The sequence below is a fragment of the Myotis nattereri genome (genome assembly GCF_964212035.1).
Source record: "Myotis nattereri genome assembly, chromosome: 5".
In the NCBI taxonomy this organism is placed as follows: Eukaryota; Metazoa; Chordata; class Mammalia; order Chiroptera; family Vespertilionidae; genus Myotis; species Myotis nattereri.
Window position 1 is genome coordinate 24,852,319 of NC_138080.1, and position 13,145 is coordinate 24,865,463.

Sequence of the window (13,145 nt, forward strand, 5' to 3'; positions counted from 1 at the left end):
CCATGACCGGAATCAAACCCGGGTCCCTTCAGTCCACAGGCTGACGCTCTATCCACTGAGCCAAACTGGCTAGGGCTTAAGGGGAAAGCCCTATTAATCTTATGTACTATTGTTGAATGACAACTCTTAGAATTATCTCACCTGAGTATTCATTGCTGAAAGCAATTAGTAGAAATCCAAGGTCCAATAATGCACTTCAAAAAGAGGTTTAATAAATACAATGTATTTACAACCTCAAGAAAAACTTCTTCATGTTGAAAGTTTTCTGGCACCTTATACGTGGATTAATTTCTATCAAGCTTTCTCATGTTACTTACATGTTTATTTCTCTCCAAGGGAATTTTCACATGGAAGGATGAGAGCCAATTCAAGTCTTTTCCATGCTGTTTACATTCCAGAGCTTTTATCCAGCGAGTCCCTTCATGTGTTTGAAAGGAACTGGGATAGCTGAGGCTTTTCTCACATTCTACACTTTTATACGGTTTCTCTCCTGTGTGCATTGCCAGGTGTCTTCGAAAGTTTGTGTGATAACTGAAGGCTTTTCCATATTCCTTACATTCCTAGGGTTTCTCTCCAGTGTGAGTTCTTTCATGTCTTTGAAGATAACTGGAATACATGAATGCTTTACTACATACTTTACATCCATAGGGTTTCTTTCCTGTGTGATTTCTTTCATGTGTCTGAAGATAACTGAGACATCTAAATGCTTTACTACATATTTTACATTCATAGGGCTTCTCTATAGTGTGAGTTCGTTCATGTCTCTGAAGATAACTGGGATACATGAATGCTTTACTACATATTTTACATCCATAGGGTTTCTCTCCTGGGTGATTTCTTTCATGTGTTTGAAGATAATGGGGACATCTAAATGCTTTACTACATATTTTACATTCATAGGGTTTCTCTGCATTGTGAGTTCTTTCATGTCTCTGAAGATCACTGAAACACCTGAATGCTTTACTACATATTTTACATGTATAGGGTTTCTCTCCAGTGTGACTTCTTTCATGTGTTTGAAGACTTTTATAGCACCTAAAGGTTTTTCCACATTCCTTACATCTATATGGTTTCTCTCCACTATGAGTTCTTTTGTGTTTTCGGAGATAACTGAGACAACTAAATGCTTTACTACATATTTTACATTCATAGAGTTTCTCTGCAGTGTGAGTTCTTCCGTGTATGTGAAGATAACTAGGATACCTGAATGCTTTATTACATATTTTACACTCATAGGATTTTTCTACAATGTGAATTCTTTCATGCTTTCGAAGATAACTGAGACAACTAAATGCTTTACTACATTTTTTACATTCATGGGGTTTCTCTCCAGTGTGATTTCTTTTATGTGTCTGAAAACTTTGATAATATCTGAAGGCTTTTCTACATTCCTTACATTCATAGGGTTTCTGTCCACTGTGAATTATTTCATGCATTTGAAGAGAGCTAGAAATACTGAAAGCTTTCCCACTTTGTTCACGCTCACAGGGTTTCTCTCCTGTGTGCATTCTTTCACGTAATAGAAATGAATTTGAACAACTGAAGACTCTTCCACGTTCCTTACATTTATAAGAAGAGTCTGTAGTGTGTGTTATGTGTTTTCGAAGGGCTTTGAAGCACACGAAGACTCTCCCACATGCCTTACATTTACAGGTTTTCTCTCCATTGTGATTTCTTTCATGTTGTTCAAAGCACTGTAGATAACTAAAGGCTCTCCCACATACCTTACATTTATATGGCTTCTCTCCGTATTTCAGGTACTCATATTGTCCAGTGTGACATCTAGTAAGTCTATCAATGGATGAATGACACTTAAAGGCTTTTCCACATGGACTGTGCTCATATGGTTTTACTCCAGTAGTCTTCTTCTTCTTTTGATTAAAATTTGAAGTTGAAGTTTTCTTCACATTCACTATTCTCTTTACTTTCACCGAGTTTCTCTGCCATATAACTTCTATAAAAATCAAGAAGTACATTATTGATTTCATATTCATTATATTTATTATGATTTATAGGAAAAGTTCAGGTATCCTTTCTTGTCTAAATTGTCTGAAATTGAACGTATTGAATGCTCTCCAAGAAAACTTCCCCCATGCTATTATCAAACTGTGATATTCATATGTACAGCTTACTAATACAGCTTCCAAGTGATAAAATTTGCAAACTGAACATGTATGCTACATTTAAGAAAGTAGTTTTAGTAAAACCTTTCTAAGAAAGACATTTTAAGCAAGATTTATTTCGTTTCGTTTGCTTCTTTTTAAGATTTCATAACAAATGAGAATTCTCACATGAGACACTGCTTTCTATTGTGCAACTCACTTTAGTTTTCTCCCCAGGTTTTTGTACTGATCTTCAAAGTACGGATCTTTCCATTTTCCCCCTAAAATTCAGAACCAGAAAAATTATTCCAAATCATTATAATTATAAAAAAATTATCAGCTTCTAGATCTAGGATGAGCAGAGACCATGCCCAGTTTACTTACCATGCTCCCTTATACATTACACATCATGGAATTATGCTGATGAACAAGAAACACTTGTTCTCTACTTGACAATTGAAGAAATGTCCTCATCCTTACCTATGGAGGCCAGGTTCCTAAAGGTTTCCCTCATCACATCTCTGTAAAGTTTCTTCTGTGAAGGCTCCAATAGGGCCCACTCCTCCAAACTGAAGTTCACAGCCACATCCTCAGAGGCCACTGGGACGTAAAACACCCCAATATGTGTACAGAAGGATGAGTGAGACCGACAGAATTGGACACCTAGACTCCATTGATAGAAAGGTTATGTATGACTCATCTGCAAACATCTCATTTATGATTTGATCATCAAAAATGTATTCTGTGTCCATGCTTACTTTCTCATAAATTTAATACCATCATTAACACATGGAAATTACACCTTTTTCCTGTGGTCACTTTACATCTTATTTATCTCCACTGTTAGGGTCCTGAGCATGTAGGAAAATAACTGAAATGCTATACAGATGAAACATATATTGTCATTTTAAGACCACTGACTCTTTGTGAAAGAAATTTCTTTCATTTTCTTCCTTATTACCCACCATTTACAAGACTCCAGGAGGCAGAGGGCAAAATGTGTATAAAGGATTAATGAATAAAGTATAGTGAAAAATTGGAAGTCTTTCCTTCTTATCCCATCACCAAACATGAGAATCCAGGAGGTCCATGAAAATCAACTTCCAACAAAGCCAGCTAACCATGTGTCCTACAGTCCTCCAGGCCTTTTCCCTAATCAGGGGCAGCTGGCTCGGCGTAAATATGCTGTGGAGAAGCACTGTTGTGACTTGTTCAGCATTTATCAGACTCAGTGCTTCCTTCTTTCTCTGTCCAGTGTAATGAGATTGGAAAGTTATTTAAAACTTACAGCTCAGACACAAAGAAGAAGCATGACAAGTTAGACCACAAAATCCCTGTACTCATGTGCTGAGGGATGTTTCCAGCCAATTTTAGAAGAGTGGGAGAATGGGCCAGGAGAGCTCTTTACAACCAAACTGTAGCAGGGTAGCCCTAGCCGGTTTGACTCAGTGGATAGAGCATTGGCCTGCAGACTGAAGGGTCCTGGGCACATTCCAGTCAAGAGCACATGCCCAGATTTTGGGTTCCATTCCCAGTAGGGGGTGTGCATGAGGCAATTGATCAATGGCTCTCATCATTGATGTTTCTCTCTCTCCCTCTCCCTTTGAAATCAATTTTTAAAAAGTATATTTTTAAAAAATGTGTGACTGAAGCCCAGCTGGCTCAGTGGTTGAGTATCGATCCATGAACTAGGCGGTCACAGTTCAATTCCCAGTCAGGGCACATGCCTGGGTTGCAGGCTCGAAACCAAGTGTGGGGCATGCAAGAGTCAGCCGACCAATGATTCTCTCTCATCATTGATGTTTCTAATTTAGCTCTCTCTCCCTCTCCCTTATTCTCTAAAATCAATAAAAAATATTTATAAATAAATACAAGGAAAACAAAACTCTATAAACTCAAGCTAGATACTTGTTGCCTGCTCTCTCTCATGCTTCTTCGTTGTTGACACATGCTAGAGAACTTTTCAAAGGGTATTAGAAAGCCCCACCTGGGGCTTTCCTCCCTGGAATGAGAAGAAATGGGAGGTAATTGAAAATAGAATACCATCTCACCATATGATTTGTGGATTTGTGGGAAATGGAAGAATTCCCAGATTCTCAGAAATATCAAGAAAGTGAAACTGAATAAAGCTATTGCACTTCTTCTTTTTATATATATATATTTTATTGATTTTTTACAGAGAGGAAGGGAGAGAGATAGAGAGCTAGAAACATCGATGAGAGAGAAACATTGATCAGCTGCCTCCTGCACATCTCCTACTGGGGATGTGCCCGCAACCCAGGTACATGCCCTTTGACCGGAATCGAACCTGGGACCTTTCAGTCCGCAGGCCGACGCTCTATCCACTGAGCCAAACCGGTTTCGGCAACTATTGCACTTCTTGAAGACAATACTGGTTGAGTATAAAATTCAACTGAAAAACAAAACCAAAAAGCCTCTCAGAGAGAAACCAAGATGGCGACATAGGTAAACACCGGAAATTGCTGCCTCGCACAACCACTTCAAAAATACAACTAAAAGACAAAACGGACATCATCCAGAACCACAGGAAGGCTGGCTGAGCAGAAATTCTACAACTAGAAGGAAAGAGAAAAGCACTGAGACTCAGAGGAGGTGTGGAAGTAAAGTGCAGAGGTACAGAGGTGCACGCTGGAAGGGCTGGCAACTGAGGATGCGGCGCACGTGGAAAGGGCTGGCAGCTGAGGACACAGCGCACGTGGAAAGGGCTGGCAGCTGAGGACACCGTTGTCTTTTTCAATTGGGAGGGAGTCTCAAGCTCCCGACTGTTCTGAACTCCAGTTCCGGGTGAGTCTCTGGGGACCGAGACTCATACGGGGAGAAACTGGACTATCTGGCATCAGGCCAAACTTGAGGGCGGCTTTCTCTCAGAGGTGCTTGCAGCGATTACCAGGACACTGAGATGCAGGGCCTCTTAGGGTAGGACTGGGGAGCAGCCATAGCTGAGGTGCTCCGCCCTGTTGATTCCCTAGACCCCGCCCCACCCAAGCTGTGCACAGAGGCTTTTGCATATGAAAGGCCTGGCCCTTTGCATCCTGAAAATTACCTAACAAACTGCAGCTGAATCAGAGAGACCCAGAACTTCCAAAAGAAGGTCCAAGCCCCACAGCAGCTTGCATTGCTTCACAGCTGGGCTTCATCTGGGCTCCTCCAAACCCCAAACAAAGAAGAGGAGTCTCTCCATAGCTCCTGCTGGGTAGCCTCAGGCAGAGGCTAAATTAGCACCTCCTTAGAGATCCAAGAGCCAGTGTACCCAGTGGTCAGAGTGGGACCATCCAGATTAAAACTCCTCAGATCCATAAGGGACACACTCAGGGGACAGACTCAGTGAGTACCAAAGCCTCACTGAAGCAAGTCTTGCCCCAGAAGAGTGTCTCCAACTCAGAAGTTCTCCCACTGCAGACACAGCTGATTCTCACCGCCAATTGGCCTGGAGGTCAATTCCTCTCAGTGATACCTACAACAATCAAGACTTAACTACAACAAGACTGTGTACAAAGCCCACAAAGGGGTGTACCAAGAGTGTCCACCTCAGGTAAATGGGGAGGCTGAGCCATTGGGCCCGATAGGACACCTAACACAGAAAGCCACTCTACCAACACAGGGAAGCATAAAAAATGCGGAGACAAAGAAACAAGTCACAAATGACAGAAATGGAGGAAAGCAAACTACTGTATATAGAGTTCTAAACCACACTTTTAAGGTTTTTCAAGAATTTTCTAGAAACCACTGATAAATTTAGTGAGACCCTCAAGAAATCTAGTGAGACCGCAGATAAATTTAGTGAGACCCTCAAGAAATTTAGTGAGACCCTCAAGGGGACCAACTAGAAATTAAGCATACACTGACTGAAATAAAGAATATTATACAGACTCCCAACAGCAGACTAGAGGACTGCAAGAATCAAGTCAAAGATTTGAAATACGAAGAAGCAAAAATCACCCAACCAGAAAAACACAAAGAAAAAAGAATCCAAAAATATGAAGATAGTGTAAGGAGCCTCTGGGACAACTTCAAGCGTAGCAACATCTGAATTATGGGGGTGCCAGAAGAAGAGAGAGAGCAAGATATTGAAAACCTATTTGAAGAAATAATGACAGAAAACTTCCCCTACCTCGTGAAAGAAATAGAATTACAAGTCCAGGAAGCGCAGAGAACCCCAAACAAAAGGAATCCAAAAAGGACCACACCAAGACACATCATAATTAAAATGCCAAGAGCAAAAGACAAAGAGAGAATCTTAAAGCAGCAAGAGAAAAACAATCAGTTACCTACAGGGGAGTACCCATACGAATGTCAGCTGATTTCTCAACAAAAACTATGCAGGCCAGAAGGGAGTGGCAAGAAATATTCAAAGTGATGAATAGCAAGAACCTACAACCTAGATTACTTTACCCAGCAAAGCTATCTATCATTCAGAATTGGAGGTCAGATAAAGAGCTTCACAAATAAGAAAAAGCTAAAGGAGTTCATCACCACCAAACCAGTATTATATGAAATGCTGAAAGGTATCCTTTAAGAAAAGGAAGAAGAAAAAGGTAAAGATACAAATTATGAACAACAAATACACATCTATCAACAAGTGAAACTAAAAATCAAGTGAATAAATAATCTGATGAACAGAATAAACCAGTGAATATAATAGAATCAGGGGCATAGAAAGGGAGTGGACTGACTATTCTGGGGGGTGGGGGGGAGGGGGGTGGGGGGTGTGGAAAGAGACTGGACAAAAACTGTACACATATGGATGAGGACAGTGGGTGGCGGGGGTAAGGGCAGAGGGTGGGGTGGGAACCGGGTGGAGGGGAGCTATGGGGGGGAAAAAGAGGAACAACTGTAATAATCTGAACAATAAAGATTTAATTAAAAAAAAAAAAGAAACCTCTCAGCTTGATTCAGTTTAAGTTCCTGACCCAAATGAACTCCCAATATAAACCCTTTGTCCATGAGATAGAACATCTGATCTTCACAGAATCTCACTGTGCACAAATTACACTCAGGGCACCTACACAATGGATGTAAAACTCACAAAACTCAAACATAAGATCTACAAATGTCTAGGCCTAAACAACCAAAACCTCAGAAAGGGCATCATTCCTGCCCTCCCCTTTTCCCCCCAAACACATGTGCGCCTGCACCCTCCCCCCACCCCCCTGCTTTCCACGGCTGTAGCTTCTCTCAATGCAAAGGCTCCTTCTGTGGTGGGTATGTGCAGGTAGGACGCCTGCAGGGGGAGGTTCTCCAGGTAAAACCACTGGGCCTTCGAGCACTTTGTAAAATAAATAAACGGAACCACATTAAAGTGGAGTTGGAGCTGCCATCCCAGAGGAACTGCCGTGCATGTCTTATGCCTCAAACCTTGGAATGTTAAAACAGGGCACAAATAACCCTTAGACGGGGCCTAAAGCAACACTGTGTCCCAGAGAACTGCTTGCAAGGGTAGCAAGAAAGCAGATATTATGACTACTGGACTGATGACTGCCTAACTGAACATTTAAAACGCTGTGTTACATCACCTGCACCATTAGATGCGCCTTCCTTCTATGGATGTACTTATTCCCCTTTCCTTTCTCAGAAATACCTCTTCCTTTCTCTCCTAAGTGGAACATGACTTGAGCTTCTGTCTGAATCAGTGCTTTCCAGATTGCTAGCCTTCTTGATCTCAAATAGATGCTTGCTGCTGCTCACTTTGAAAGATGTTTTTTGTTTGTTTGCTAAGTCAGCACTTTACAGGTTCAAAGGAACGTTGGCTTGAGTCCCTGACCACAGGCCTCTGCTGGAGTTGCCACCATTTATCAACATTTTAAACGCAGAGTTTGAACAATCCACCAAAATCACTTAAACACAGTATTTACGTAGAAAGGAAGGAAGAAAATTGTAAAGGACTTTTACTAGTTCGACTGAAAAACAAATATTTTTTTTTAAAGAAAAAGATGTCAGTTAATTATATTTCCAGGGAAAGTAGGTAATTCGTAAATAATCACCCTTGAACAATTCTCTGCAAGGCTAAGTCCTGGAATTGTAAAACACCCAAAAGTAAAACAAACCTGTGAAACTTACTACACATGCACAGGAAGAAAGCACGAATGTTATAAAAATGGAATGTAATACTGGGATTTTTTTTTTCCTAAATTCAAGTCTTTCATGCCTGTTTAGAACTATTTTATATTGTTTCAAGCTCTGTTGATTAAATATATTCTACTTAATGAGTGTTTTCACCCCAGCTGGTTTGGCTTAGTGGATAGAGCGTTGGCCTGCGGACTATAGGGTCCCAGGTTCGATTCTGGTCAAGGGCACATGCCCAGGTTGCAGGCTCGGTCCCCAGTAGGGGGCGTGCAGGAGGCAACCAATCCATGATTCTCTCTCAGCATTGATGTTTCTATCTCTCTTTCTTCCTCTCTGAAATCAATACAAATACATATATTTTAAAATAAATAAATGTTTTCAAGAGACAAACCCAGGGAGGGGCAGTGCTGGCAGGACACAACACCCACGAAAGTCTCCAAAGACGAACCTCCACTCAAAGAACTTCCCATAGGATGTCTGTGCCCAGGAAAGATCCTGGGGGAGGGGAACAACGTCTTGCAGGTGGTTCTTGTCGGGTTCCCTCTCACGCAAAATATCTACAAAATAAATCTGTTTAAAAGAGCCTGTGCAAGGCTCTAGGGGTGAAGGGTGGGGAGGGGAGATAAACAATTAAAATGTTGGGTCTGTTTGAAATGCACCCCATAAGACAAAAAGGGATAAAATTCTGAGAATCGGAGAGGGGACATTGGCCTTAGGGAGTGCCTGAGGGAACTGGAAATTCAGGGACTATCGTCACCCCTAGGAAGATCGGGTGGGAGTAGGGTCATGCATGTCAGCCCCTGTTTCCCAAACATTTGGAAAACTTGGAAGAAACGGCGTCCCCGCCGCGCCCCCGGGTAGACAGAAGGGACTGGGGACCATAGAACACAGCTGCTCGCACGCACGATCCCGGGAGGCCGAGGCACAGGGTCCCCTGATGACCCTCCCAGGGGTCACCGCACATTCTGGGGAGACGCGGGTGCGGGCGCGGAGCTGCTCACTGGGGCTCCGGAGCCGAAGCCGCCGCGCAGTGACGGGACAGGACGCCCGGTCCCGGCAGCCGGCCAGACCCCTGCCTGCGAGCGGAGGGGACGGAGGTCCGCGGGGCGCCACGGGCGGAGGCTGAGTCCAGAGGCGGGCTCCGGACCTGACCGCGGGAGGCCGGGCTCGGCCAAGGCAGGTCCACGCGCCCGTCTTCCCTGCCGCCCCGCTCGGAGTGGCACACTCACCATGTCTAGGTTTCGCGGGTGTTCCTGAGTCCTTCCTACAATTCCCACGATCGGTGCAGATTGAACACGACAGAGGAGGCGACAGAGCCACGAGGGGCCGGTAAAGGGAGGGACCCCACCCCCTGGCCCCACCCCCTGGAGGGATCTGAACTGTCCACGCCAGTGCGCAGCATAGCCCCACCCACCTGCCGCAGCGGTGCCCCTGATTGGACACATTCTAAGGCCTCGCCCCCCTGGTGCCTGAGTGACAGCCCGCGGGAGTCGCCGGCACGTCTGAAACTGCTTTCGCTTGTGTGCCAGACCTAGCATAAACAGATTTTTTTCTACTCCTGGGCTGCTTGTATTGTTTGTCCGCAGCTCTTTGTGAAGGAGAGGGCACAGATGTGCACAGGGAATCCCGGTTTCGTTTCCAGATTGTTAGAAATAAAGTCAGTGGTGGTCCATTTTCAAGGCAAGGCATTTAGCCCTGAATGGGAAATTACTGGTAGTTTGCTTGCAGGGAGGCTCATGCACCTGGAAAGCCCCCGAGCAAACAGGATGTCAGAAAGAGCTAACTATGACGAAATGAGGACGTGGGTAAAGACTGTAGGCCTGTCAGAAAGCACATACCCCAGGAAGGCCTTTCTGCCACAAAGAGACAAGGGGAGGTGGAGACAACGAAACAGCCCACAGTCCACTTTTAAAATAACCCAATCGGAAATAATGAAACTTAGGCGATGTTGGAGAAGATTGTGCACCCCAAAGTACTCAGCCAATGAGGAGGGATTCCGTGCACTGGGGATAACTTGCTTCTTGTAACCACAGGGTGGGAACATGGGGGGTTATGCCTGCCTACCAGACACCCAATCTTGCAAGACCGCCATTAAAAATGTAGCCTTTGTTGCACTTCGTGTAATGGACAGAAAAGAAACAGTCAGGACAGGAGCAGGCATAGCTTGGAAAAAACTGAACTCTCGGAATCAGGTAGTGGAAAGGTACAGCTGAAGTCCACAGCCATCCTGGTGATTTAGACCTTGTTGCCAGCCAGACGAGAGACTGAGCCTCTGAGAGCCAGGTGAAAGAAGGCAGAGGGGCTGGATGCCCAAGCCAGCTGCAGCCACTAGAAAAAAAAAACACAGCAGCAGCAGCAGCAGCAGCAGCAAGAAAGTGGGGGATGCCAGGCAAGTGACCTGACACCCAAGCTGCTGCCAATCATATATAATAAAAGAGAAACATGTAAATTGATCATCCCTCCACTACGCTCACCAGCCAATCAGGAATGAGTATGCAAATTAACCTCATCACCTCCGTGGAGACTGACAGCAGGTAGGAGGCAGCACCCAGCATGGCCTGCTTGGCAGTCGCTGCGGTGTGGAGCAGGCAGGCCCTGCAGAGAGCAGAGAACCATGGGGAATAGGCCTAAGCTGTCAGTAGGACATACCCTGAGGGCTCCCAGATTGGAGAGGGTGCAGGTCAGGCTGAGGTACACCCCTCCCCCCACCCCATGCACGAATTTCATGCACTGGGCCTCAAGTAAATTATAAGTGTTTTACAAAACAATAAAGATCTTGCCGAAGCCGGTTTGGCTCGGTGGATGGAGCGTCGGCCTGCGGACTGAAAGGTCCCGGGTTCGATTCCGGTCAAGGGCATGTACCTGGGTTGCGGGCATATCCCCATTGGGGGATGTGCGGGAGGCAGCTGATCGATGTTTCTCTCTCATCGATGTTTCTGACTCTCTATCTCTCTCCCTTCCTCTCTGTAGGAAATCAATAAAATATATTAAAAAAAAAATCTTAAGCAGTTGGCTTACTAGTTAAAAGGTTATAACTGCAAAAAATCAATAAAAATCTATTAAAAATTATAGGAACTCAGAGCAGCTGTGCCCCTGCTGCTCTGACACTTGGCTTTGCTGGAAGGATCTAGAAGATGTACGGGTCCTAGCAGGAGCCAGTGCTCCCAACACTAGGTGTCAGGACAAAGCTTTAGGGATAAGTACCCTGTCGGGAGATCATGTTGGCTCCCCACCCTTTGTGGACTTGGAACCAGATCCCCAAAGAGCAGCGGGGAGTAGGAGGTTTGGGAAAGACCTTCGCTAGAGAAGCAAAAACAGGAAAAAGAAGGTAGAAGGGCCAAATATCTAAGCTGCAGTCAGGCAATCCAGAGATCCCTCAACCCCAGTAGAAACTCTTGCCTAGAGTGAGAGTGGGTAAGGGGGGTAAGGACAGCAAGTGGGAGGGGAGGTCAGACACCCAAAAGCCAAACAGCAGCAACAGTGGCAAATGGAGAACAGCAGACATTTACCTGACAGTGGAGCTGCCCAACTGCTGCCCAGTGAGTAATGAGCATTTTACAGAAAGCAATAAAAGACTTAGGCCTTTGGCTTACCTGCTACAGCAGTTAAACCAGAAGCCAGTGACTACTATTAGCCTTCCAGCAGCCTCAGGAATAGAGCAGCGAGCCCGGGATCTGTAAAGGCAGCAGATAGAGCTGGTAAAAGTTTCCTGGTTGCAAATGTACTGAAAGGGTTAAGATAAGACTTCAGCAGCAGCTTGTGGTACTGCAAGAAATGGGAAAAAGAATACTCCTTTGAGATGGAGGGCTCAGGACTTTGAACTCTCCCAGAGCAGTAGAGAGAGTTAACCTCTTAGACCAAGGGGTAGGCCAAGACATCTGGTTAAGCGGGGGCTAGATGCCACATTCTGGCAAGGGAGCCCGCAGAGGAGGCCGCGGTCTCTGCCTGGAAAGAAGACAGGTGGGAAGGCAAGGGCCTGATGTCCAAGCCATCACTGGAGCACTTAGCTATGTGCAAACTTGTCTCTCCCCACAGCCCTGGCTGTGTTTGGCTCGCCACTAGGAACCAAGCAGTAGTAAGAGATAGGGATAGCAAAGCCCTGTAACTGATAAACAGGGTTAACAGGAGAGGGCGGAGGGAAGGCATTAGCAAAGAGCAGCTCAAGACTCAGACTCTCTGAGAGGAGGAGTCTAATTGAGGGACTGGCCGAGACCCCGTTGGGTTAGGAGGACCAGAGGCTGCATATTGAACTTATAGACTGCAGTTTACGAGGCAGAAATCCAAGCCCAGTTGTAAAGTGGTTAAGCTGCCTGTGTACAGTAAAACAACTTTCTCCCATGCCAGAATGCATTTTAGAAAAATTGGACAGACTGTGTTTATGGCTAGAAAGAACTGACAGCTGCACACAAGCCCTGAGAGTAGCTTACAGAGAACTGTGCAGCATGACTCCCCTACTACACTCCCAGGTGCTGGTTGTAGCCAAGAGCATGGATCACCCTGCATGGCATTAGAGCAATGCCCTACATCAGGGTTCCTCAAACTTTTTAAACAGGGGGCCAGTTCACTGTCCCTCAGATCGTTGGAGGGCCGGACTATAGTTTAAAAAAAAACTATGAACAAATTCCTATGTACACTGCACATATCTTATTTTGAAGTAAAAAACCAAAACGGGAACAAATACAATATTTGTATTTGCATGTGGCCCATGGGCCGTAGTTTGAGGACCCCTGCCCTACATGATGGAGTTGGCTAATGCCTTCTTCTCATGAACATGGCTCCAGAAAGACAAAGAAGGTAAAAAATGGACTTTAGTCATCTCCCCCTAGGATGTTTGTATAGCCCTACCATGTGTCATGTTTAGTAGCAGGATATTTGGCTACCTAAGGTGGCCACAGTGCCAATATTGTATGTCATTGTTTTAATAATATTGTATTAACCTTTAATTCTCTTACAGATTTG

General features: G+C 44.7%; 1 protein-coding gene across 1 annotated transcript in view; it reads right to left on the minus strand.

Annotated features, from left to right (window-relative positions):
* The window catches only part of LOC308519496 (uncharacterized protein), a 43,987-nt gene that overhangs the window by 1,101 nt on the left and 29,741 nt on the right, over nt 1-13,145 (minus strand). The window contains exons 5-6 of the mRNA XM_081091493.1: nt 2,323-2,383; nt 1,725-1,954 (exon numbers count right to left, since the gene is read on the minus strand). Of these exons, the coding sequence (XP_080947619.1) occupies nt 1,879-1,954; nt 2,323-2,383 (137 nt within the window). The 3' untranslated portion in view covers nt 1,725-1,878. The remainder of the gene's footprint in view (nt 1-1,724; nt 1,955-2,322; nt 2,384-13,145) is intronic.